The following is a 27,843-nucleotide window of genomic DNA, read 5'->3' as shown; positions in this document are numbered from 1 at the left end:
TCATGGGTGCCCAAACTTTTTCATACCATTGTAACCTGCACAAGTCGACAGTTTATCACAAGGCCACACAGAAAGACACTCATTCACACTCGTATTCACACCAATTGTCAATTTAAAGAGACCAATTCACCTAATTTGCATATGTGTTGGAGGTGGGAGGAAGCCAGAGAACCCAGACAGAACCAACAAAGACACAAGGAGAACAAAAACTGTGCACAGGAAGGAATGGAACCAAGGACCTACTTGCTGTGAGGCAACAGTGATAAACAGTGTGCCACCGTGCTGCCCACACTGTGAAATTATCCTCAGAAAACTAAAACCATTACTAGTGAAATGCATTAATGCATTGAAAGTGTTGAATCTGCAGAGTAATTTTTGTGTCATTCATACTCTTGTAAGGCCAGGCAGCTACCCAACTAAAGGACACCAGGAGTGTACACATCTCCATCAAACAAACTAACAAATCCCACGAAGGCCATGTCATGACATGCCCAGCTCCTCTTCTGATTGGCTTAGCTTGATGTTTCTCATATCACTCCTCCCTGAAAAGACACATCCTTCAAAGGATGAATTCAGACTCTTTTTGTCATAAGTTTATCATAAGTTTAGATTAGATCAACCATCGTGGAAAAGGCCATTTATAGACAGACTAACAGGGAGCATAAAAAGGCCTGAACAGGGAGTTAAATTATTGGAGCACTCATTAACTTTTGGGACCCCATCATGCTATCTAAAATCTCACATTGGAGTGGCTTTTGTTTAACCTTTATCTTCTTCAGTGAAGACTAACAAAGGTGTCATTGTTGTGATGAAAAAAGGTTTACATCTCTCATTATAGAATCTATGTTCTCTATGGGCTAAAGTAGCCTAAACTTATCCACACATCACTCAACTGAGCCACTTCAAACAATCCAGACAATCTGTCGTGCAAGTGAGCTGCACAGACGAACAAGAACCAATGCAGTTACAGACTTCAAAATCCCATGACAACCCTGAATTCAAAATCTCATTTTCATCCCCTTTGCCGCCCGAGTAATGTGCTTTTTGTTTCATCTATCAGCAACGATTGCGAAAATATGTGGTGGACTCACCAACGGATGGACAGCTGGACGAACACACCAACACTGACAATTACAATACATCACCGCTTTGAAGTGGGATGTAACAAGATGCAGAAGCTTTGAAAGCGAAGGGCTGTCTCCACAGTTCAGGATGCTGCAAAGTCCAAAATAAGCCACTAAAACAGAAAAAGCCTCCTATTTCTCAGAGATAAGCCCACTAACAGAAACAAGAGGCAGGAAATGAGAACAAGGGACTATACATCCCAAGCTGAAAAAGGATATCTGCTGTCAGAACCCTCAGGAATATATCATCAGATAGCTGAATCTTTATGGAAATAACTGAACCACAAACAACGTCAAATATTTATTTGTGATGTAAAATGATCAGTTGATCGGGGTCTTAGGATGTAATTCTAGCAACTGTTTTCAGGTCATCACATGTATGCAGAATCAAACACTCTAGGTAATTGTAGTTAGGCTGTTAATATTGCACAGTAAAAGACAATAGAAAGCAGGAAAAGGCATTAAATTAAGCACCCGCAATACTACAAGTAGCTGCAGTTAGTCCTATATTGCCTCCCAAACACATGCAGGATCTCCTACTTACTTTCAAAAGGAGGCCCAATCAAGCTCATGAATAATCACCACACAGTGGCACAACCAATCCAACTGTCATACTAAAATTGGGAAAAAACAGGAGATTAACAGGAATTATAATTTCCTTCCTCTCCCTGGTCAATCACACACCCACGCTCTGGGTGAGACCAGATGTCTTCTTCCCTTGTAACCATCTCCTTCTCCACAACTGCCTCCCCCTCCTCTGTAATTAGATTTGGCTCGATTGCTGATGCGTGAATTACCCAAGAATCTGCTAAACCAGGGCACGGTTGTTGGTAGATGAAGTTATGAGAACGAACGCTGTTGCCAGTTGTCCTCCCGGCTTCTCCAGGGATCCACAAGCTGGAGTTACCACAGCAGGAGAGTCGGGTTGAGTAGAGATGGAGTGAAACACGAAGGAGTGAAAAGGGGACCATATGGGGAGGCTGCAGTGTCAGCACAGCACAGGCATGCCCTCTGGAAAGAGTGTAAACTTCAGCACAATAAGACCCCTTTGGAGTGCCTGGGGGCACCCTCTAACTTTTACAGTCCAAGAGTGGAAGACCAGCCGAGCCATAAAGCATGATGAACCAGACAGGGGAAAGAGCCCTTCCATCAGCTTGCCAGATCTGCTCCAACAAAACCCTCTTTCTCTCCACGAAGCCCTGGCCCCTTAAACACTGAACCATGCAGACATTCTTCAGTGACATAATGCTGTTTTAAGCTATTGCCCTTTCCTACTCCCCCAACTCAACTGCCTCCTCTTTACCCATGCTCACATTTCCCCCACTTGCCAATTACTATTTGAATGTGAGTGTTTGTTTTTGCTCCTGTGTGGGGGGGTAGAGAGAGAGAGAGAGAGAGAGAGAGAGAGAGAGAGAGAGAGAGAGAGAGAGAGAGAGAGAGAGAGAGAGAGAGAGAGAGACAGAGACAGAGACAGAGACAGATGAGATGTCAATGACCAGTTGTCTTACCAATAGGTGTTTGCTGAACGACCACTCAGGGCTATAAAGTCTGCCATAAACCTGTGCTATTAACCCCCTCACAAAGCCTCTTTTTTCTAACTTTAAAAGTAATATTAACTATTGTTTTTCAGAGTCAGCAGCAGTTGCCGGACAGACTTTCATCCCTCTGCCCCTCACAGATGAGCTGGTTCTGCAAAGCCTGGGAGTCATTCAGGAAGAGGAACAAATCCCTGGGAGCCCTGGGACCAGTGGCTAACCCCCCCACCATCCTTTCTGTCCGCTGACACACACACACACACACACACACACACACACACACACACACACACACACACACACACACACACGTAGTTTAGGAGGAAAAAAGATAACAGCCATTTAACCACAGCCTAATTCGCCCATAGGGAAAGTGTCTACTTGACCAGTCCCACGAGCAAAGAGGAGGGATGAAAGAGAGCACTAAAGCGTTGTTAAATCTCAAAGTAGCGCTGAATACCTGATTCCTTTTGTCATTTCCTCTGTGTAAAAGCAACTAAATTTATTTCCAAGTGAAAGTTTCTCTCAATAATTTGGTAAAGTCTGACTAGGCCTCAAGTAAAAGCACCTGTATCATTGGAAAAAAAACGGTAAAGAAAAAAATGAGGGAATTTTCCATTTTGGGACCAATCATCCAAATCTATAAATCTATAAAATAAACAATCACTGACACACACCTGGAGCTCAGAGTCTTCACAGGTTATGCTGGAGTCTATCTCAGTTGAATACGACAGGGGAGGTATACCCGGATGAGATGCCAGCTCATTACAAGGCCACAAGGAGAAAGAGAACATAGGACAACACAAGTTTTTGCATTTAAAAGTTTGATAAGTTTACATCCTGATCTATCTGTTTGATGTTTGTTACAGGAAGTTGAGTAAGCCGTTCACTCATCAATCATTTGTACTAAAGCAGTCCACTTTTGGACATTTGTTTCATGACCTGAAATCCATAAACTTTCAAAAACAGGTTCCCGAGTACAACCTTTTGCAAACAATCACATCACACGCCTCACTTCTTACAAAACCTAAGACAGCAAAGAACAGATCCTTGAAATAAAAACATGCCTAGCATAAAAACCCCAAATAAAAAGAAGACCATAAAATGCTACTAAAAAATCTGTAAGACAAACTTTCACACTGACAAAAAAAGAAAATTAAAGGGCCAATGGCAAAACAGTGCAAAAGAAGGAACACGGAATGTTCGCATGACAGAGTACGGAGGTCGTCTTCTTCGAGCTGAGTCGCCCTGTGTTTCATGAAAACATGTGAAATATAAGAAAAGACTTCAGAACTAAGAGTACTTGTCAAACCTGCAGACATCGGCCATATCCTCCTTTCCTTTTTCTTCAGGAAAGATTTTAATGAGAAGCCAATCATGTGTCTGTCCCGTTCATCACATTCTCTACATCTAGACACGTACCTGCCTGCTTTAGTTGAGTTAACAAGGACCCAATCAGCTTCTCGTTCTCGTCCTGTTCTATACTGTCAAACCATCGAGAAAACGCAGATACCTGTTCGCCAGCAAACTTTTAACTGCAGTTCACTTTTAGCGCCAGAAAAAAAAAGGAAGAGTCATGGAAGAGGCTAACAACTTCTAACAACTTCTAGTAACATCTGTGTCTCTTATCTATATAAATTCTGTCTTTGCACACATTTCCTGACAGTTTGCAGAAAGGAGAGGCTTTTTGATGCCTTGTTATTCTTCACATTTTCAATTGCCGTTACCAAAGGCACAACATGTATTCAGACCTCTTTTGTTTTTTTTCCTGCGGGGTGGAATTGGGCAGCTTTTAATGGAGGAAATGATTGGGGGGGGGGGGCTACTTGCTGTGCTAATGCCCTCATTGATTTTCTTTTTGAGAGGGGACCCTCACAGCTGATCAATCTCTCTTCACCAACTAGTCGGCAGCTGGGCTGGGATAAGGGAAGCGGGATGGTTCACTTTGGCTTTACTGTCTGATCCGGTGTGTGTGTGTGTCTGTATGTGTGTGTGTATGTGAGAGCAGAGTTCATGACCACCCCTCGCTGAACCACCGCCTCCACCACCCCCTTGGCCCGGGTCGGCTTGGCTGCGCTGGTAATCCTTCAATGAATGTGGGTCAGCGAGTGGGGCTTTGGCTTCGTCACTCAGTAAGGGGACAGACAACGGGGTCGTGACCTCAGTCATCCTGCATGCACCCACACACACACTCGTGTTCACATGGCCATGTACAAAGAAAAAGACACAACGGAGGGGATGAGCACATACACAGACAGACGAAAAGGGCACGGATGAATGAGCAGCACACATGGCCAAAAATCACACAGACAGAAACGCATGGCAACACAAACTCAGTATAAATGTGAGGAGATTAGTAGAGCCGAAACATTCGTGAGAGGATTCATCAAGAACTTGACTCATTTCGATAGTGGCATGAATAACAGTGGAAAAAATATACCGGCGGTAGGGTCTCAGGTGTGAACATCTGGCTTTCTTATTATTACAGGAAACCGAATTACAACTTTGACAGATCAACGTGCATTTGCACAACTGTTGCACAACAAAAAGATGTCATGCAACCATTCAAAAGAAATCTGTTTTAATGAATTTAAATCACCGCAGTCTGACAGAGCTGTTTATATTATAATTTGCCAGGCGTTACTTTGTATTGCAGCCCTCTTTAATAATAAAGATCCAAACTTGCTGCAAAAATTTACAGAAAGATTCTAGCATATAAGAAGACTTCAAAGCATGTGGTTAAAATCCTTGAAAACCACAACAGACTTCACAGAAAATATTTGGCCGTCAGTTTTGGCAGTCAGAGCTTTTACGAATGTTTTTTTTTTTAAATTTTTCATTATTTACAAATATTTAATGAACTAAACAAATAAAAACAATTACCACATTATTCAGTTGATGCAACCTTCAAGACAGACAAGCCTGCGACAAGCCAGAAAATATCTCAGAATTAAGAAGTGCAATAAGATCGTGAAACAGCGAAGCTCTAAAAATGATTAAAAATGAATAACATCCAAGGTAACAATGACAGCAACTTTCAGTTAACAATAACCGATTGTAAATACATTCAGTTTCCAGTTTTCATTGTAAACTCGGTATAATTTAACAAGACTATTATTCAAAGATATATCTTTGCCATCAAGGACCTTGTTACAGATATTTTTCATGTTTTTATAACATTTTCAATTAAATCATTAAGATGAAAATCCAAAAAATGATCGGTAGCAGCAGCCCAGGAGAGATTTCTAATAATGCTACAGGAGTGTATGTTTATATAAGCAGAAAGTGACGACTGAGAAAACACCGTGTTTAAAGGAAACAGATGCTGTGGCAGCTTAGAGGTGCAGCAGAAATAAACCGATGCAGCCGTGTTGACTTCTCTCATCACAGTGGTGACAGTGACTTGGCCCAGATAGCGCCGAATGAGGCTGAAGCAACTCAAAGAAGAGATGGTTGAGAGGATGAGAGGGAAGAATGACGAGAAGGAATGTGAGATGGATAGAGAGCCTGATAAAACCAAATAACAAACAGAAGGTTAATCTGGTTAAAGCCTGTTACACGCATTTTAAAGAGTCCTAATTAAGTTGCACTCCATTCAAACTTATTATCCTCCACATCATTAACATTCACCATCACCATCACCAGCACAGTACTTTATCTAGCAGGGAGCAGGCAATCATGAAATATTCATGATTTATTAGTCTGACTACAGAAAAAAAAAAAACCCAACGACAATCCGGAGTGTGTGACACCCTCTCCTGCCAAACAGCAAAGCAGCAACATGACTGTTTGCCATTCATTGGCCACTTCATATCCCAAACAAGAGTCCGCACTATCAGGCCCCGCCACTGCGCCGGCATTCAGGTGAATGTCACTTATTCCCACGCATAAAAGTGTTTTACTGAGATAAGGTATAGACGAATTGTTCCCGGTTCCTTTTTTTGCTTGGCAGAGATCGGCTCTTGCCTTCGTTCTGCAGCGGCGTGTCAACAAAATGTCAACCGCTGCGGCGTCATTAAGAAGAAAGAAGGGGGGAAATGGAAATGTGGCAGGGAGCCATCTCCAGCCAAATCACATCAGTGTTTCCATGCCGTTCCGATATAGAGAGGAAAGGGGGACGAGGGAGGGAGGGAGGGGAGGGGTAGCGGCTGAAACAGAGGAATGCAAAAAATAGAGTGGCTGGCCCTCCATACCCTTCCACCCCCCCCTCCTTTTTTTTTTTTACCCTCTTTTTCAGCCTCCAATGCTTCTAAGAGAATTTTCTCGAGTGGGGAAAATTTCTGCTGATGACACAGCTGTGGAAATGAAAATGCTGAGGTGCTGGTTGATGTTAATGTCATGGACTCCTAATGGGGGGTAAAAATACCCATTACATGTGCATTTTTTCTGGACTCCAATTGGGCCCCCCTCCCCACATCTCACACAGATGGGATGAACTCCAGCTGTGTGGTGTGTATCGTCACTGGATTGCACACCCACGTAGACTTTTCAGCCACGTACGAACACAGACAAGTTTTCAGGTTCTCCTCTTGACTCGCCCATTCTCTGAACCTCTCCCTCTACCTCTACCTGTTCTATTTCGCTCCTCCTCTCTCTCTCTCTGACGTCCCCCCAGGTGACCTTGAGCGACAGCTGCCAGTGAAATAGCTGAAGTACAAAGTCAATATGAGCCGACAACGCTGGTTAAGTATTAAATGAGGGGGTGGGTGGGGGTGATGACACTGCTGTGAGTCAGAGGAAAGCTTAACAAAGAGAGCAGAACACTTTGGTAATGATGGCTTACATTAAGCAACCGAATCACGCTATCAGATGAGACTGTACTTGTGATTTGAGCATGATAATCTCCTTCCTGGTGGAAGAGAGAGCACTTAAAACACTGGGTTTAATGTCAACTCCATGTTTGAATCCACAGAGAAAAATATAGGCCACAAAAAAAAAAGGAAGACTTTTTAGGCACATGCAGGTGATGTAATACGATGAAAAATCCACGCCTGAAGTGATTCATTCTGAAACAAGAAGTGACAGGCCACTAAAGTTTAACTTCCTATTTAGGAAGAAATGACAACTCCGTTTAAAGTGAATTACAATGTTGGGAAACGGCAAATGCCAGTAAGTCAGGTTAGTCACCACAAGGCAGGGCATTACAGTGAAATCCCACTGCATGTGAAATCCGTCCCCGGCCGAGCCTGTCGAGCCCTTTCACTGTCCCAGACCACTGTCAGAAATCCTTGAAACCTCAGTGGATAATGTAGCGGTGAAAGAAGCCTTTCATCAGCGCTCGGCCATGAAAGTGGACCAGAAATGTCTTCAATTGAAAGCTAGTGCGGCTAAGGAAATCAATTGAATAATTGTGCGGAGTATGCATGATAGGTGGGTGGGAGTTCCTGCAGGTAGGTGTGTGCTGGCTGGAAGTCTTCCGTTCTGCTTGCTGCAGTGCTTGTAGTGCTGCAGCATTCCAGCGGATGGCTGTAGGGTCAAAGGTCAGGAGGCAAACATGAGCCTGGATTGCCCTGAAGCACCAGCTATGGTAGGGTGTGCATGTGTATATATATATATATATATATATATATATATATATATATATAAATAAAACTGTTGTGTGGGTGTCGGTTTAAGGTTGGCTGCATATTAATTAGAAACAGCTGGATATATCTAAAGATAAGAGCCTACCTCATCTGGACAGCATGTGTCAGGCTGCATTCAACATGCATCCAGGTACATACTGTACATTCAACGTCTCCACAGCTAACAGCTGCTCTGACACGTGTGTGTATTCATGAAACACAGCATCCCCCCACCCAACTGTCAAACCCTTTCTTATAGAAGCTTGAACACCAGCAAAATGTGTAGAGATGCACTTACCTGCATGAGAGAGTCACATCAGGGGTTTTTACAACACGTGCGCACACTGGGGCTTCAGTAAGTTTATAAGAAAACTTAAAACAGTCAGATGCATCAGAAGAAATGCTTTGAGTTTCTGGTTTTCCAGTGTAGCCCAGGATGCTATGAATTTAAACACCTAACCTCAACCACAAAAAAACTAAGAAACGCTTTATAAAGACGTATATGGACAGTTTGGGAAAGGAAAGTTAAAGTGAGTTTGACTTTTTTGAGTTGGGACTGAAGTCAAACACACTACTGGTACTGAAAATAAAACTAACATACAGCTACAGTATATTGATCCAAACAAATCAGCCTTAAAAAACATGTTATAGTCGGTGGAAACAGCTCCAAGTTCACTGAACTCACTGCGCATCAATAACCCAAAACAGAGTCATTGGGGGGTACGGAGGGGAGCTTGGATCCATTGGGAAACAGCCGTGAGCAGAGCACAGATGGGCTGTTGACGGGAACGTCAGATAAGGGACGGTGTATCTCTCTCCAGACGACACCGAGCAAAAGGCATCCAGGGATGCAGCAAGGGGGGGAAAGAGTGTATGTGAGAGAGTAAGAGAAAGAGAGGATAGAGGGATGAGTAATGGACAGACAAGTGAATGCTTGTGAAGTTTGGTTAGCGCTCCCTTTTTCTGCTTTATCAGTTTGTCAGGAAAGGAGGAGGGGAGTTCAAGGGGAGTTCAAGTTCAAGGGGAGTCAAATTCTTTCTTCTCTTTCCCCACCACTGTTTTCTCTACCTCTGATTGATAGAATGGAAATATGTGTAGGGTTAACTTTCCATGTGTTCCCCACCTACCCTTGCCCTTAACCTTGACACGTAAAGGTACACACACTCACTTGGAACAATGCCGACAAGTGCTGTTATCACATGCCTGAGGTTATCCAGGCTTTACAGAGACACAGGCCAATAAATGCAGATCAAACCGATGTCACTCAAAGTAAAGTGAACCTGACAGTGGAGTTCACGACATAATCCTCCTATGTAAGTGGCAAACACCACCCTCCTGATTGACACATACCAGGCATTCACATCCAGCTGCTGATCCCAAGGGAGACTCATTAATTGCCACCTTAATAAACCGTAGGCCTTACAGAATGAAAGGTAATCAGCTGTCCCTTTAGGCTCAGTGGGAAAAAATGCAGTAATTCTAGAAAACTAGGTGATAATTACGCCATTATGACTGATTCATATACAATGAATCACCCTATAACCAAACCAAACTTTGCACACACAAGTCAGGAATAGAAACTAGTCTGCAGGCCCTGGGTATGCTCCAATCTGTCGTGACATCACGGCTGAGCTCATACTAATCCTGAGGGAGGAAAGAACTACCATCATGGACTTTCACTTAATTTGCACTAAGTACAGGCTGCAAATCAAACATGTCTATGCAAATCCTGGTGAAGGCTGCACTGCTCCCACGGAGTGTGGCCGGAAGGCGTTGGGTGGGCATTGAATTCCTACGTAAGAAAGCAAGACAGGCTGGGAGATGTCCAGGGAGCTAATAGACTGGAGATCTTCAACGTGAGCGAAGAGGAACCAGAAAAGAGGAGTGGAGGGTGAAGCCGAACCATGTTGGGTCAAAAAAAGGTTGGCTAACTAAGACCTATTTACAACACTCATCACCACCACTCACAGTTAACCAGTCACACTTGCACACTTGTTATTGATTTACAAGCATGCATATTAGAAGGCCAGGTAAAGGCAAAACCTGTCAGAGCCAAAGCATGATGGAGATGATGGATCCACGAGCAGGTTCCGTGTGTTAAAGTCATTGAAATAAGACCCCTCCACACACACACATACACACTTTACATTCCATTCAACTTACTTGTCATACTCTGCGTTATCCCTGTCACAGCGGACGTCCTTGTGCTTCTGCCAGTCTTTGCCGTGCTTGCAGGTGGTGAGCAGCACCACATCCTCCGCGTTGTGGATGTGATGTAAGGCATTCCTGGTGTCCGAGCCGATACCTGTCAGGTAGCGCTTCCCCTTGAACACCAGCATGTATTTTCTGAAAGGCGGGATAGAGTTGTACTTGAGGTACCCCCTGTCCCCGCCGGTTCTCGGGTGCTCCTTGGAGAAAAGGGGGATGGACACGTCGAAATTGGGCCTGAAGTTCTCGATGCTGATGCTGGCTTTGGCCAACATCGCCTGACCGATGTCAAAGCCTAAATCTTCCGTGTAGTCCGGCCATGTCCCAGAGTATAAATTAAATATGAGGTGGTTCCTGCCGTCGTTCCACAGAGGCAGGTTCTGGACCTTGGTCTTCAGGTTGTGGACGTATTGCGGTGACAGCTGGTCCCGGTCCAGAGTGTCCAGACTCAGGATGAAAAGACATGCCTGTCCGGGGTCTGAGGTGTAAAACCTGGAGCCTTCAATGGACGATAAAATATTCTGATAACTCTCGGAGATCTTCTCCCCTTTCTGCTGCGGGTAAACATAAACTTTGAATCCGTTCTTCTGACACTGGGAGAAGTCAAAGCAGGAATCCATGCGGCACCGTTTGCCTCTGTAAACACTGGAGCTGACCTCCTTCTTCTGCCTCGGAGAAATGTGCAGGTTGTACTCCTCTGAATCCATCTGATCCCAGGGCAAGTAAATGTGTAAAGGGTCCGAGAAGTGAGGCCAGGGCTGATCGGGCCGGTACCCATTCCGGCTGCGGTCATGCCGGCTCCTGCTCGCCGCTGGAAGTTGAACCCCTCCGAGATAAAACAGAAGCACCAAACATGCACCGGCTGAGAGCAGGATCAGGTAGCGTTTTTTGGCCTGCATGTGTCCTGGGAACAGGGGGGAGTCGCTTAGGAATAAGAAATGTAAAGTGGCCCGAAGTTAGGCTCTCACCAACCCCGGCTACTCCGCTCCATCCTCCGGCAGCCTCTAAGGATCCCCAACCTCCCTTCTTCGTATTCGGTGCCCAAGTCCAGCAATTGATCCAGTGCATGTGGGCGATTTTAAAAGTATTGTCCAGTTCTCCCTCTTCTGTAGAGTTTCACCATATCGCTCGGCGCCTACGGAGGAGCTTTAGGTGCACCTAAAGGATCCCTGCCGCCCGGTTCTCCCTCTCACATGCGGCGGCTCTCTCCCCCTGCGCTTCCTCTCGCCCTCATCCGGGCTGCCGGTGGGAGACGATCCGAACGGTAAAAACTGTACCGACGCCCGTCTGGGAACGGATCGAGCCCCCTAGGGCTTCTCCAAACGGAAAGGTACGACCGCGTTTGGCCGACAAACTCAAACACATTGACTAAGGAGAGCAGAATCCCCCGTCGGTGTCGCCGCCTCGCTCGGATCCAAAATCCTTCGGGGTGGTGAATTCGCTCCTAGCCGCTTGGATCACTCCATTGGTCCCGCGTAAAGACGAGGAGAAACCCGTGAGGACGCGTTCGTAGCGTGCGGGGGGGGGGGGGGAGTTCAACGATGGAACTGTAATCTAACGAATCCCTGCATTTCTCTTATTTATTACCAGCTCCCCCTCACAGCCCCACGCACGCTGAGACAGAATGAAGAAGCTCGGTGGAGGGGGGAGCCACGCAGCAGGCGAAGTTGTTCGGTCGACAGGACGGAAACAGACGCGAAACTGACGCCGGCAAAAAGATGAGAAAATGTTCTAAAAAAAAAAAACGGGATTCCTGGATCCTTGCGTCCAATTACCGACTGCTCAGTTGTTCCGATTGTTAGTCGGTAACATTCCAATCCCGACACGACGGCAGCTGACGCGACGTCCCATCGACGGCTTCGGCTCTCCTGATTGGTCGGTCTGTGGGAACGGAAGAGGCGGGACTTAAAGGAATGCACCCATTCATAACCGGAGTCCTCTGCGTGTGCAAATTATCTAATTGTAAACCTATGAAAGTTGTTTGGAAAGGAGCCAGAGAAGCAAAGCCGCCGAGGAGAAACTGTCAGTCACATGTTCGCTCTCAGGCTCGATCAGCAGCTCACAGTTCCTTCATGCGGTTCATGCTTTTATTTAGCTCTATAAAGGGACAGGAAAGTCGAAATGAACCAGGTGTGTATTTGAAGTACATAATTAAAAGTTTTGGTGTCCTTTTTACTTTTTTTATTATCAATGGGGATTTGGCAAAACAAAATAGATCATAAGTTACGGTGCGCGCCATGACAGCGGAAGTGACGCAAACGTAGACATCAAGGTGAGTCCATATTAGTGCAGCGCTAATAGCGCCGTTATATAAATAAGGCAAGCGACAATGTAACAGTCCAACATTATCGCATTTATTTATCACAAAATCATCTAAAGTCATGTTACGCTGACCCTCCTAAGAGTTTCAGTGAATTGTTCGAGCTGCTTCAGTTTTTCGCTGCAGGCGTCTGTAGCTGTAAGCTAGTTCAGCTAGTCAAGTCAGCTGTTTCCACTCACCGTTCTTTTCTTCCTGTTGTACTGAGAAGGCTCATAAGTCTGTGAGTGAATGCACGTATTGAGTGACTTACTAGTTATAATGTCCCGTTTTGGTTTACTGTGTGTATATAAAAGTTAATCACGCTAGCAATGGTAACGCGCTAGCCCGTCAGTGGGATTTTCCATATTACGTTAGCATTGAGCTAACCACCATTCATAACTATTGCACTGTGGTGAGAGTTAATAACACCTCTAGTTTATATTAATATATCTTGTATTGGATCAGGACCTGACATGCAGTTTGTGTATGTTTTACGTCAGTTTTCACAGATCGCGAGTGCCATGATCACGTTATAATAATAATTTGGTCATAAAGACATTTGTGCAATACCTCCAGTAGCTCCAGACATGAATTAATTATACACTAAACCTTGAGAATTCTGAATAAATACTATGTGTTGTCGGAAAATTATCTTACCTTCAAATCTCTTTCAAAATCATTCAGGGCTAAGTGCTCATGGCAGATTCTTAGCTTTTTGGTCATTTTGACCCTGTTTGTCCTTGCTTTCCATTGGTCTCCAATCTTTCTAAAAGGTATTTTAATGAAAGATAGGTTCCTATGTTTGTCTCTAACTCCTGTGGTGTTGGAAAAACCATTCACCTCACAGGTAATCATGACTTCATCAGATTTATCACATCAGTGATCGTATTGTATTGTAATGGCTGCCCTGACTGATGAAGTGACGGGTGTCGCCCATGACGTATGACCCCAGGTGATCCCCGCTGGAGAACCCGATACGGAAGCTACTGAAGCACAGATTTTAAGGTGTATTGACCACAGGGATGATGCCAGACATCAGGACATTTTTTTCTCCATTTGTGCATAATGATAAACAAAATATCACTTAAAAATGAGTTTCCTATACATGAAAATACTGCGTGACTTGATACTTCACTGCCCCTTTGACCAGATCAGTTCTATGAGCAGTAGTTTATTATATCTGGTATTTCAGGGGGAGTTTCAAAGCTCATAAAGAACAAATGGTTTGTTTTTGAATGTTGAACATACTGTATGTCTAAACCACCAGGATTGATTGGTTGATTGATCATTTTAGTGTTTATTATTATTTTTCTACCACACAACTAGAATCACAAGCTCCATCTCGGCAGAGTAATAAAAGCCAGATGTACACAATTCAGATAAGACATTTACTATTTACTCATTGTTTTGAAACACTGATATCGCTCAGCAGTTATAATCTCCTGGAGTTACTGATCTTATTGGTAATTTGCACCAAAAGCTAAAGCAATGAAATAGTTAATATATAGACTCATTTATTGACAATAGGTCATTGGAAGCCAACTTCAACCTAAAGTTTTCTCATATCCAAGAGCAAACCAAAGTGACACAGTGGAGGCCAGCTGCTTGACAAGGGAATTGGTAGCAGAGGAGTGGTGTCACCATGCCTCATAAACTCGCATAATCCTCCCCACCACCATTTGGTGGCACAACACTCGGGCTGGGTGAAGAGGCCATCCTCATTTTTTATCGGCCAATTAGTTCAGAAGAGGGTTACTAATTAGCATGGCTGGCTGGGAGACAGGCCAATCCTGTGGTTGGCCCGCACTGGTCGTCAGAATGTGCTGGTGATAAAGAGATCTGGGTTCTGCCCTGCGGGGGTGGGAGGTGAGGGGTTGGGGGGTTATCAAACCTAATCTAGTGATAAACAGAAGGAAACTTTTTTGTCGACAGCGAGGGAAATGAGAATACAGAATTATTCATCTGTTACTGTTATTTTTTTGCACCCTTCTCACTCTAGCGTCCTTATTTTGTTTCTGTCTATTCTCTCTCCGTTAAAAACTTTAGTATTTTTTATGTGGGGGGTTGTTGTTGTGCTTTATTTCTAGGATCTCTAATGTCTGGTAGCTGAATTATACTTGCAGCCACTAGAGTGGAGCCTGTGTTTCCTAAATGTTTTGCAGTGTTGGTCAGCATTTTACTTGATTACAGGTGAAGAGTGAGGCAGTAGAGCGTGTGCAGAAACCGCAGAGCTCCTCGCTGCATCATTAATGACACCATATACCCCCAGTGTATCCCATGTGTACCAGGTGTTTTGGAAAATTCTGGTGTTGTGTGGTCTTTCTATGACGACTGGGAGTCATTCCATCGAGCTATGCTTCTCTATGCCCCTTCATCCTTCCCTGTGTATACTTCTGATGGTTCAACCTCAAGAAAAATTCCCCCTCTTCAATCAAATGTTTGTCTCTCTCCTTCTCAGGACTGCAGCAGGTCTGGATGTGGAGAATGAGAAATGCTATGTAGTTGGGAAACCATGAAAGCCGGACCGAGCGATGATTATTATGAAAATGTTATGAAAAACATTCATTTTAAACCACCCAATTCATCCATTTAAAAAAAGGAGAGCATCCTTATGCTGTAAATTGTCTCAGTATGTACAAATTAAACTCGGTGTCAGCATGGCCTCAAACAGGAAATTGCTCCATTGCTTGAAGGGAGAAAAATACAGGAAGTGACTAATTTTCACAGACAGGGAAAAACAGTATAGGAGCTCATTTTGGAGGAGCAACAAATATCTGATTATATATTTTTACTCTGTTTGAATGAAAATATTGATATTGCTAGGTGCTATAAAGTAGGAAGGTCACTCCATGTCAGCTTTTAAAGTTAGAGGTGAAGTAGAAAAAGAACCACTGAGATGAATGAGATTATCTTCATTTTGCCGCTCTCATGTGTTGGTATTACATTCACAGAGCTAAGGTTTCCATTTTATAAAAAATAAACAAGCAGCACACTTGGAGAAACCCAGTATGTAGTTCCCTGAACAACACTTTCCACTGTTTTGAAGATATTTTTCAAACAGTTTTCTCCTTTTCTGGACAGATATTTTGGTCTTATATATAATCCTGTTACATTAAGCCGGTTATTTATAGGTGTGTGTTTTAATTTATTGCATAATCTTATTGTCACAGTATCTGATTGCAACAGTGATAAATGAGTGGTAAAGACAGGGGAGGCCTCGGTGCAGCATTAAGTTTCATGATATTGTATTTGGGGTGCAATGAAAAATCACATTGCAGTAGTTTATTTAAAACACTGTATTTTCCAGAATAGTGAGTGCACATGAAGCTACACCAACTAAATTTGAAACGAAAAACAACTTGCACATACATATACAGGCCGCACCTGTTCATGAGCCACAGGTGTTGTAACGTGAGATATTCACACAAAGATGGCACCCAGAAAGATTTTTTAAGTTTTTAATTTTCGAATATTGCCTGTAACACGGTAGTAAAACAACGATGCTGTGTCCAGTGTCTCGCCATCAATTCATTGATGCCAAGCTAATGTACTGTGTGTCCCCACTTTTACAGCCAGATCGTTCACCTTTAACTTAAAAGCTGCATTATATGGATTTTCTTCATTTGTTTTCCATCATAAGGGAAGTGAAGTGCAAAATGTCTGTTCAACACACAATCAAACTACGCTAGCGTCTTCCTCGCTGCAGGATCTCTTCTACCTGTCTCTTGCATTCCCTGCTAGAGTGCCCCCTGGAGGCCATTAGCCTGTAAAAATATATAGATAAGCCACATTGTTGTTTGAAGCTTGTGAAAAAAAGTAGCGGCTTAAAGTCTGGAAATTATGGTATTACGTTATCATTTTCCTTTGAAGCAGAAAAACCTGGTTCTGTCTCTGTGAACTCAAGATGGGTAAAGACTTTCACTTTATCTTTTTTCCATCCTGATCTTCTTCATTTCATCTGTTTTGACTTTTCCACAGGTAAGTAAGACATAGTTTAAAGCTGCTTTTGCACAACTCTCTATTAGATGGGCTAGGAAACTTTGACTATCGACATGTCAATGTGTTGGTTCTGACTCTTTTTGGAGTTTTTATTACAAGATAAGACCATAATAAAAATATCCAAAGTTCTTTGCCCTGACTGAGTGAATAAAGTAACTGGACTTACTTTGGTTTTCCTCACTGATAAAGTGTGTATAAATACTTCCCTTTGGTGATGGCAGGCAGCCACGATAAAGACTTGCAAATTCAGGACGTGGTAAACAAATACCCATGGCTGGAAGGTAATCTGTGGGTTCAGGGAGTTTCAGGCGAGAGCAAGACAAAACAGCCTTTGAGAGTCTTCAGGCTGCTGCTGATCAGTCGCTGATAAAATCCCCTGTGGATGATGTAACGAGCTGGGCTCCTCCAACGAGAAAGGGTGTGTGTGTGTGTGTTCGTGTGTGTGTCTGAGCGAAAAATACTGAATCTCAGGGCTGCGGGGTGACTTTAGGTCCATGCACCTGGCTTGTGTGTGCACTGTGGGATATACTGTACTTGCTGTGTGTATTTGGATGTGGCGTGACCATTGGTCGCAAATCCGAAGGCTCATGAAATTCCTCCAAAAACCTGAAAATGGAATGATGTCGTGCAGCTCACAGGGAGTGTGCTCTTCCATTTCAACAATGCAGTTTTATTTTGAAAATTTATCCACTTGTGTCCAATTTTTAGTTTTGCCACCTGCCTTCCTGTTTCCCAGTGAACAGTACTAATTCTTGCAAACTTGAAGAGGTTAAAAGTTGGGACAGAGATACAGATTGCAATAAAATTCTAGTCCAAACAGCGGCCTGCCCTCAACCTGAGGTGATGGAATAATTTCTTGTAGTTGTCTCTTTTCATAACTGACATCAGCAAACAGTGCAGTGATATATAAGCCAGAGGTTTGGCTAAAAGAGCAGCGTGACTGATAAAGTCGTGGCAAGAGAGTGGGAGTCAATCCGGACACACTGCTAGGTCCAGGGATAGCTTCAGGGTACTGAATGCTAAATCATGTAGCCTTGGCCATCTTTTTAAAGTGCTACTCATTGCGTGTGTGGGATGTCTAGTGATCTCCCTATTCTTTATTTATTTAAAGTGACCTTTTGGACTCCTAAGCTGCAATTGCTTTGGGCAACCTGAGCTGGGTTTAAATGTTCGAAGATGTGGGAAGGAGGCCATCATTTGTAGCCAGCGAACTGCGCTGAAACTTGACAATTTTAACCCTGGAATCCTACTGGGAAGTGCCGGCTGGCAGGCATCAGCAAATGAAGCGTTTCAGGTTAGATGTGGTGATAGGTTTTTGTCCTCATTAAAAAAGAAATCCCTGCCACTGTTCCCTCATTTGCAACCCACTCGAATACATTTGAGGTGGATTTTGATTTTGGGGATTTAGATGGAGATAGGCCACTTGAAACCAGGAGGAATAAGGAATATATCTTGTTGCTCTATCTTGTGTAAAGGACCGCAAGAGTAGTATTACATATGCTTTTGTCTTTTTTTATTTTCAAACTAAATTAAAGACAAAACCTCTAGACTTTGTTGAAGATAATAAACTAATTCCTGCTCATGAAGGATGTCACACAGTGAAACACCTATTTTTGAACACACTTGTGGCTGAATGTACCAATCACTTGAAACATCAGTCTCACTTCAGGGAGCTGAAACTAAATGAGTGTCAGTATCATTATATCTACCGTGCAGTTATTAAATCTCTATCATTCAAAGAACCTCATGCTGATATCATTGCTTCAGAAAGTGCTGATGCTGCTGTGGGACCTGGTGGCTACACAGTGATAGGATTTTGCATTCAGAGGTTCTCTAATTCCCTCAGGGACTCTAGTGCACAGTAATCCACTTAATTTACAATTACCCATGCAAACCACACTCATATGGAATGATAAATGGACTCATGTAATCCTACTGATATAGCTGCTGGGTGTGGAAATCAGACTATATATACTCTCTCTCTATATATATATATATATGTATATATCTATATAACTATATGTAACTATATATGTTTATACATATGTATGTATGTACAGTATATACAGTCTATAGTCATATAGTCTGATTTCTGTCCTTCCCTGATTTTCTATACACACAGCAGATTGTTAAAAAGTATGCATACACACATACCTTATGTATCTCCCCTTGTACATATTATATCGACCTCCCCCCGGTCTCTGAGGAGATGCAGGGTTAAAGCCACGTGCAGGGTGAATGTTAATGGTTTAACTCCCCTGTCAGAGCAGTGCTCATTCTACTCGACCCTCTGAACTCTATCCCAGTTCTCACTGTATTAACATCTGCCCTTGTCATGTCTGTGCTGTTGGCTGAGAGTATTTTGGTACTTGAGGAGGATTTCTCCACATGATGTTCCAGTCTTGTATTATTGACTTTGGTTGCTAGCTATGCTGGAAGCTCTTTCACATTATTCTACCTAAGGTCAGCAATTTGTCGTTGACCACTTTTGGGATGTCAGTGAGGATCTTTGATCTTTGGGTTAATTTATACCTCATTTATATACAAAATTCTATACAAAATCTCTTTAAAATAGGGCTTTGAACCAGAATTTTTTACCAATTGGTTAGTGTAAAGTGTTTGGTTTCGTTTTTGTTCCTGGCAAAATATGAAAAGTTTCTTGTTTTCGTTTTTGTTCCATGAACCGGTTCAAAGCCCTGCTTTTAAATGGCGTTTCTGCCATTGTGTTTAAATTGTCATCAATGCAGTCATGAGATGGTAGTGAAATGTCAAACGTTTTAACAACGTGATAGCTGGAAGAGGAGGTTGTGATGTTGCTTATACAAAGGCACTAATGCTGAGACAATGTACTTAGTCAGTCTTAACAATCTTTGATGCCATGGATGGAATTTGACCGTCTCGTCCTTATTCAGAAGCACTCCGAAACCATGCTTTAATACCAACTAACTGAATGTAGAGCTCAAATAGAAGGTTTTAACACGTCTTTAACATAAGAAATGAAAGTTAACATTGTTTGCCATATTCTTAAAAACAGGAAAACAGTTTTATCATAAGAACGGTTTGTGTACCTGCAGTCTTCTTTTTTATTGAAGCTATGTGCTAGTTCACCAACGGCTGACCTTGAAGTCTTTGTGGTGTGTTCGAATGCAATATTTTTAATCACTATAGGCATGGCAATGCCGTAAAGAGAGTATGTACTGTTTTGCCAAAATATCCTACTGAAATTGGTAGCAGGCTAATAACAAAAAAAAAACAAAGTCTAGAAACAGCATTTTGACCAGTATGTTATGGAACTATTCCACAACAGTAGATAAGCTGTTGGGGGGGGGGGGGGGGCAATACCTTTGTTTATGTAATAGTCAGATTCTTAGCTGCCTAGTGCTTTATTGCTTTGCTTTGTAATAAAATCAAATAAAAGAGGAAACGGTTAAATTGCTGAGGCATAACTAAATTACTGCAGCACGGTGGTGCAGTGGACAGCCCTGTTGTCTTACAGCAAGGAGGTCCCAGATGGTGAATCCAGGTGAGCATAGTGGATCTTTTACATGCCAAATGTTTTGTTCTCCCTGTGTCTCTGTAGGTTCTCCAGCATCCTCTCACCTCTAAAAACATGAAACCTAAGTGAACTGGTCACACCAAATTGTTCTTAGGTGTGAATATGAGCATTAATGTTTGTCTATGTGTGGCCATGTGATTGATTAGCTGGCATCTTGTCCAGGGTGTACCCCGCCTCTTGACCGTAGCCAGCTTAAATAGGCTCCAGCATAACCTGTGATCCATATTTCGGATCATCAAATATTTCAAAAATTCATATTGCTCAACATAACTTCTTTTGGTGACTTTTATTGCAGTCTGCAAGACATTTCACAAATCGCACTACAGGAAGAATGCACATTTTTTTCAAAGTCCATTCAACATTTGTTCTATTTATGGGTTAGGATGAGGATTAGGGTTAGGGTTCACCCACGAGATGAAACAACTAACCAACAGGTGGACATTTCCACCCCAGGAAAATTGTAACTGTGGCCAAGAACATTTACAAAATTAACTTTGATTGTTATATTTTCTTCTTTTTCATCTCTATATTGCTGTGTTAAGTTCAACCAAAGTGATGTTTAATCCCATTCTCTATCATCCATATGTCTCTGTCTTTGATTTAACTTTGCTCTTGTAGTTTTTTCTAGCCAAAGGTATGCAAATGAACCTCTCTCTTCCACTGTTTAATCACTGTTTCTTGAGCCTTTTCCTGTTTCCTTTTTCTTTCTGACTTTGCGTCTTTGACCCTTTGACTCAGTCAATTGCACTCCTTATACCCTTCCACTGTCTTTTTGTTTTCATTCACACATTTTAATTACCATTTTTCCTATCTCCGGATATTAAATCTTTATTCACACAAAGATTTATTAAGATTTCAAAAGATTAGCAAGGGATATAGAGAAGATGGCAGAAAATGAAACAATATGCTTTTTGTTTTTTTTGCTGTGAATAACAGATGTTGACAGAAATGATTACCCTATGGCAAATAGCTCAATCACGCCCAACTAACAGGAAATAAATCGTCCCCAACAAAAAGGAAATGAGAAACATATTTTCCTCCCTCTGTTCCAAATATTATTTGGTACCAAAAGCCTCCTTTCTCTCTCTCTCTCTCTCTCTCTCTCTCTCTCTCTCTCTCTCTCTCTCTCTCTCTCTCTCTCTCTCTCTCTCTCTCTCACTGTAGAGCTTGCATAAAACGAAAGATCTAGGTGATGAGCTGATAGTGGAGAAAATGATACACGGAAAAAGGTTAGACTGATATATGAGGACATGTTGTGACTGGTTCTTTGACTTGGCGGCACAGGGTTAATTATTGATGGCCTCTATCCTCAGCCAGGGCTCAACGCTAAGATGTAGAGATGACTGAAGTGTGGCTGCCTCGTGGCTCCGAGCTTTAAGTCATCTTGAGTTTTTTTTTTAGTTTTTTTTTTAGTGGCAGACCCGTGGAATTTGTCTCAGGATTTCAAACTGACAGTTTTAACTGATGTTTAAACATCGTCTCTGAGGATCACAGAGCTGGTTTAATGATTAAACCAACCAGAATGAACAAAAGGAACCAGAACTGGACTGAAAAGAGCAATTTGATAGTATGCTATGTGTTTCTTTTCAATCTTATATATTGATATTATTTGTTTAACCAGAACATAACCAAAAAGCAAGCTGCAGCAAGAAACAATTCAACCAGGAAGACTATTCCTTTAGAGATTTTTTTCGTATTTCCTATTCTCAGTCACCTCTCAGTCTTACTTTTCACTGCCGTTGACCAGCATGAGGATTGATATATCAGCTGTTCTCATCATCTGTACTAAAAAGCAGGTGTTCAGCAGTGTTTCAACTCCTGTCCTGAAAATTATAAATACTATACATCTCTTTCCAGATACCATCAGAGCAGATGTTATAAAGTCCTTCCAACAAAGATGGTAAAGAAGTAACCAACTATAGGTTGGTATACTTTACGGTATTTGGGGAGGATGGTTTCAATTGACTCCTTTCTTAAATCAATAACATCCTGACTGATTTTCAGCTGAAATGACTCCAATTTAAATGAGAGATCTCACACTAAATTCTGATGAGAATGGTGTCGTTTCCAGTTGTCTTGGATCTAAGCGATGTGACTTCTAATATACAACAAATAATCTTGAAAATTTAGTTTGTTTTTCTGGTTGCACATTAAACTGGTGAGAAATTATATTAGATACATTACATAGATAAAGTTTTATGTCTGTCATGGAAACCAGATGTCTGACAAACGTTGTGGGGGTTGTGCATGACTATTTTCATGCTGCAACGTGAGCTGTACACGTCTACTGATCTCTCCTAGAAATAATAAAGACATTATTTTATTCAAAATGCTGCAGTTCAATAATCAACCCTTGGTATGTTTATCTTCAGCACAATTTCAGCTATATGAAGAGATAGTTATTATTTCCCTATAACTTATTATATTGACATCTTGGGGCAAAATAGACACACACAGTCAAATTCGAAAAGGGAAAAAATGTATTTTATTGCACATAAAAACCAAAAACATGCTCATTGAATTGATTTTGAGCTCCAAAAAGGTTGCCATAGGCTTCTAACAGAATTATATACAGTTTGTGTCACTTATGCCACTCTTCAAAGGAGTTTTTTGGGCCAAAATAGACCCAGTAAAATTTGAAAAGGGAACAAATTGTATTTTGTTGCAAATAAAAACCAAAAACATGGTCATCAATTTCATTTTGAACTCAAAAAAGCTTGCCATAGGCTTCTAACATAACTATATACAGTTTGTGTAACTTGTGCCACTCTTCAAAGGAGTTTTTCAAAATGAGACACAGCGCCACGTAAAATGCACTAATCACAATACATGTTTGCATCACATGGCAAAATGCACGAATCGCGAGACATGTTCGAATCACGTGAATACATGCATCCCCACTTGTACGATGGTGACTATTTGGACAGAAATACGGCGCCTACCATCTGATTAAACCAATAAAAGAAGCCATTTAAACTGCTTGTGTTAGTACAAATGTGAACAATCATATCTCCAGTTTTCCAAATAAAAATAGGAAGAGTTTCACATCTACGTATACTGTCGCATAAAAATGCGCACAGCAATCCATGAGACAGATTTTATTTGTTAAGAATGGTTTAAAAACAGCATGTCATGTGATAACAGGGGTGCGATTATAGGGCTGTAAGGGAAATAAGAGGAAGGAGGACTTCTCATTAGAATCATGCAATGCAAATAAAGTTACTATAATTAATATTGTGATGTTACTGTTACTTTGCTGCCAAGGCAAAATACAGATGAAATTCTACAACTTAAGTCGCAGCTACATGTTCAGTCAATCAAGGACGCCCAGCTGACTTTGCTGGGAGACAAGCTGAGTTGTATTGATTTCTTAGAGGATGTCAATCTCCTGTACCTTTGAGGGATCTGCTGTGCTCTCACATCACCGCTGAGGCCCAGCAGAGTCATACACTTTTGATTGCCCAGATGCCATAATTACTTTGTCAGCCGAGCAAGCACTCCAAAGTGGTTCTGCCTGAGTGTATCTATTTAAAAGACATTGTTTATTTCCAGCCAGGTATAGATTGGAATAAAGTGATCTCAATATGTAACAAAAGCCTTAAACGTTGAGTCGATTTACTGTCCTCACCTGACAAAGACAAAGTTACCCAGGCCAGAAAAATACTGGATTTGTCTCTATTGTCTGGGAAGTAATTTGCCTGCTGCTGTCTATATTTGGGGAGGAGGGGAGTAGGTTTTGCTTTGTCATGGGGAATGCGATGATTCATGCTAAAAGAAGCCTAACATCTGGCCTCATTAATCATTTCTTTTCAAGTCTGAGATTTTGGGGAATATTTTTTTTCTTTTCATCACAGTCTCTCTCTCTCTCTCCTTCCTATTTCTTTATTCCTTCCCAACTGCACCGGTTGTCATCTGTTGACATTCTGGCATGCCTCATCACCCATATCACTCCTCCCTTCTAATTTGCCCCCTAATTTGTTGAGATGGCAGAAGAAAGAGGAAGATGAGAATGAAAGAAACTATGGTGTGGAGGGAGAACATAAGGACAAGAGGGAGAGTGTAAGATTGGAGGAGGAAGAACAAAATAGAAGTAAATTAAGTTTGATGAAAGCAGTTTGCATGCTGTTTAACAGTTAGAGTTTGTCATTAGTCACTGAGAATGTGGTGACACATCCACATTAGTCCCACATGTTACATTGCCTTGGGTCACCAGTACAGTGATAAGAGCAACATTTTCCATTCATTGCAGTGACAAAGTCCCCCATACTCAAGCTGGCAAACATTCACAGGGCTTGGAAAGTTGCTTCACAACAAAGTTCCCATGACTGCTGGTGTCACGTTTGTCTTGATTAAAATTAGTGAAGAAGCAAACTGTCTTGTCATGTCCTTTGTAGGGTCTCGAGAGACAGATTTACTGTGTATAATATTAGTAATATCAAAAGAGGAAACTGTCGTGCTCAGGAAATAAAGCTGGGTCAAACTGCCATACTTGGACATTTTGATCACATAAAACTAGGGAATTCATATAAACACATGACAAAGCATCCTAATTCATGTGGGAAAGTTCATTTCTGACCTTGGGAGTTGGAGATTTACAAAAAAAATGTCCACATACTGCCTTTCTTTAGACTAAATGTTTTCCTCAAGGGATGGAGCCTTTGGCATGGTGATACAGTAGGTACACATTCAAGGAAACTAAGCAAACACCCTGAACTGAGCAAGAGCCACGTAAGATCTGAAAGAAACAAAAAAAGATTATAAAGTGACTTCCTGAACTGCATGGAAATTAGTAGTGTGTTTCAGCTTGGAAAAAATCTGGCCTTCACTGCTTTGTTGCATGAGTTGCAAAACATCAAGAAGTAAAACACTCAGTGCCCAAGTTACAGTGCAACAAGTTCAGAACCCATTTACCTTTATAGGTTTGCATGTAGAATGTCACAGAAACAGGTCCTAAAACACATACTAAACACACGTAGAGACTTGGCGACAGCGGAACATAAACTCTTTCATGTCTGAGCTCAGAAACATTTAAATTATTCTCTAATACACAGGATTGTTTCAAATGGCTAATACACCTTTAAACTAACTTATGCTGATACCAAAGGTGGATAAACAAACCAATAAATACACAAAGTGCGATATATTTCCAAACTCCTTCATGCATCAGGATTATGATTAGAAAAATGAAGCGCTGCTCTGACACTGCTGTCTTCTTCCAGATGTCTACCAGATGGTAACATGGTGGAGCATCCATCTACAGGGAGCCATAGTTCTGATGAGCACTTTGTGTGCTTGCACAAGAGAAAATCCACAAGGCTATTGTGCAGAATCAGAAACAGCACCTCGCAGCGTAACTAATGCAATGTTTGCCCTTTGTAGTCATTGTGGAAACACTTCCAGAATTTTTTATGTTGTTAAAGTTCCCTCATTAAAAATCCACATTTCAGCATAATCGTCATCAAACTGCTTCTTCTCCATTTTGCAGTTTATTGGGATACTTTTGACTGTACAAAACATTTTTCATCACCAGATGGAGTTTTCCCAGTCAGATGTCATAGATTATTTTTGGAAACACTTGAAGAGACAAAAGCTGAGGCTCAAAGTTCCTTCTTAACCACTGAAACATGTTGTTCAGTTAGAAGTTCCAGAGCAAACTAAGAGCAACTACGTTTTCTTAACTGATGTTCCAACATCAAGAATTGTCGATTTTGCTTCACTTCTCAGCCAAGTTTTTCTTGAATACTCTTAAATCACTAGGCCTGAGATTTAATATCGCTAACTCAATCTAAGACAATCTTCACAGTCTAATTCGAAATGTGGAATCTTATGTACCATACAAAGCAATGGATGATATCCTTGAGATGAAGTCTAATATCAGTAATTCATAACTGACTGAAAATGCTTTCAGGATGGAAACATAACTAATGTGACCTTTCAGATCGAGAATTGTTTGATATTACCATCATTTGTTTGGACATGACACAACCACATGTTTTCACAAAAACCGCCTAGAAGTGAAGAAGATGGGAGCCAAGACTGCGATGTGGGGGATGTGTCTGTTTAATGCTTTATGACAAATTCAGAAATTAGTCTCAGAAATTTCAATTGTTCTATTTAAAGGTCCATTTCAAATGTGCTTTTCACAGCCTGCTGAAAATGTCTGCACATATAAAAGCCAGTTTGTTAATAACTTTGTTACATACTACATGTGTGTCTTTCAAGCTGAATGAGCATTTACAGAGGCCATTACACTTACATTAAATCAAATTAAAGCAGAGATGCAGTCTCATAGCATATATACTGTATACATTATATATATACATATACATGAATTATATATATATATATATATATATATATATATATATATATAATTCATGCTCATGAAGCACACGCACATACTCACGCGCAAACACACGCACACACACGGAGGACAAAATGTCATCCCATTAAGTGAATTTAATGCATTGTGATGAACGAAAGTCTACATGACAAAGTGCACACATTGAAGCCATTAGCACTTACAAAACTGCAGTGTGTTTGCCAAGTTAAAACAATCTCCACTTTGATGCCTCAGCACCGAGCATCAACCTCCATTCAAAGGAGCTTCATGCTACAAGTACTGTACATGCAGGAGTAAGAGATATCATCAAGCACTCACACACTGAGGGCCTCAGCACTCCACTTGATAAATGATGGGTTTGTACATTTAGATCCGAAGATTGTCTCTTGGATCAAAACAGCAATTCAGAATACATTAGGCAGCTTAACCCCCACAGGTTTGAATTGTTTTTGATTTGTCTGGCTTTCTGGTTTAATAGCGCTTGTTCCTCAACTTCAGCCCAGCAATACACAACCATTTATGCTGCAGTAAGGTTGCTTGAATCTGAACTGTAATGATAATAGCTAAAATAAAATGGAAACTGAATATCACAAATACACCTTTCAGCACACCTTCAGCGGCAGACTGCTGTCACCGAGCTCCTCCACAGAGAGACTGAGGACCTCCTTTGTACCCCGTGCCATCAGGGGCACAACCATTCTTTCAGGAGGAGAAGCTGAAGCTGCAGTGTCATCAAGGTCAGCCAAGAAGGGACGGGGGGGGGGGTGTTGGGGGGTGCAGGCAGGGATGATCTATCTATCTATCTATCTATCTATCTATCTATCTATCTATCTATCTATCTATCTATCTATCTATCTATCTATCTATCTATCTATCTATCTATCTATCTATCTATCTATCTATCTATCTATCTATCTATCTATCTATCTATCTAAAAGTAGGTCAAGCTCAAATTTCAACTTTTGTACACTCAGGAACTGGATATGATAGAAAGATGAGGGAAATGGCCGGGGTGAGTAAGACCATAGATCAAAGCTAGTGCTTTGATCTACATATGCACTAGGTTTGATCTATGGTCAAAGCTAGTACCAGCTACCAAATCTGTTGCCAGGTACTACTTTCAGGGTACCCTGACCTACCTGGAAGTAGGTCAGGGTAAGTCGCGGGTTGTTGCAGTCTCTGACTGCCTTGTTTCAGTTTGGTATCGATACTGTA

The 27,843-nt window shown here is 41.7% G+C and overlaps 1 protein-coding gene across 2 annotated transcripts in view; it reads right to left on the bottom strand.

Annotated features, from left to right (window-relative positions):
• ext1b (exostosin glycosyltransferase 1b) overlaps positions 1–12,255 on the bottom strand; it is a 105,395-nt gene extending 93,140 nt beyond the window's left edge. The window contains exon 1 of one of the 2 annotated variants that reach the window (XM_068333809.1): positions 10,387–12,255. In XM_068333809.1, coding sequence (XP_068189910.1) covers positions 10,387–11,330 — 944 coding nt within the window. In that variant the 5' untranslated portion in view covers positions 11,331–12,255. The remainder of the gene's footprint in view (positions 1–10,386) is intronic. The other variant, XM_068333808.1, reaches the window with a different exon arrangement.
• Positions 12,256–27,843: the final 15,588 nt, after the last annotated feature.

The sequence above is a fragment of the Antennarius striatus genome, chromosome 14 (genome assembly GCF_040054535.1).
Source record: "Antennarius striatus isolate MH-2024 chromosome 14, ASM4005453v1, whole genome shotgun sequence".
Taxonomy (NCBI): domain Eukaryota; kingdom Metazoa; phylum Chordata; class Actinopteri; order Lophiiformes; family Antennariidae; genus Antennarius; species Antennarius striatus.
This window is presented reverse-complemented; position numbering and strand designations above follow the sequence as displayed.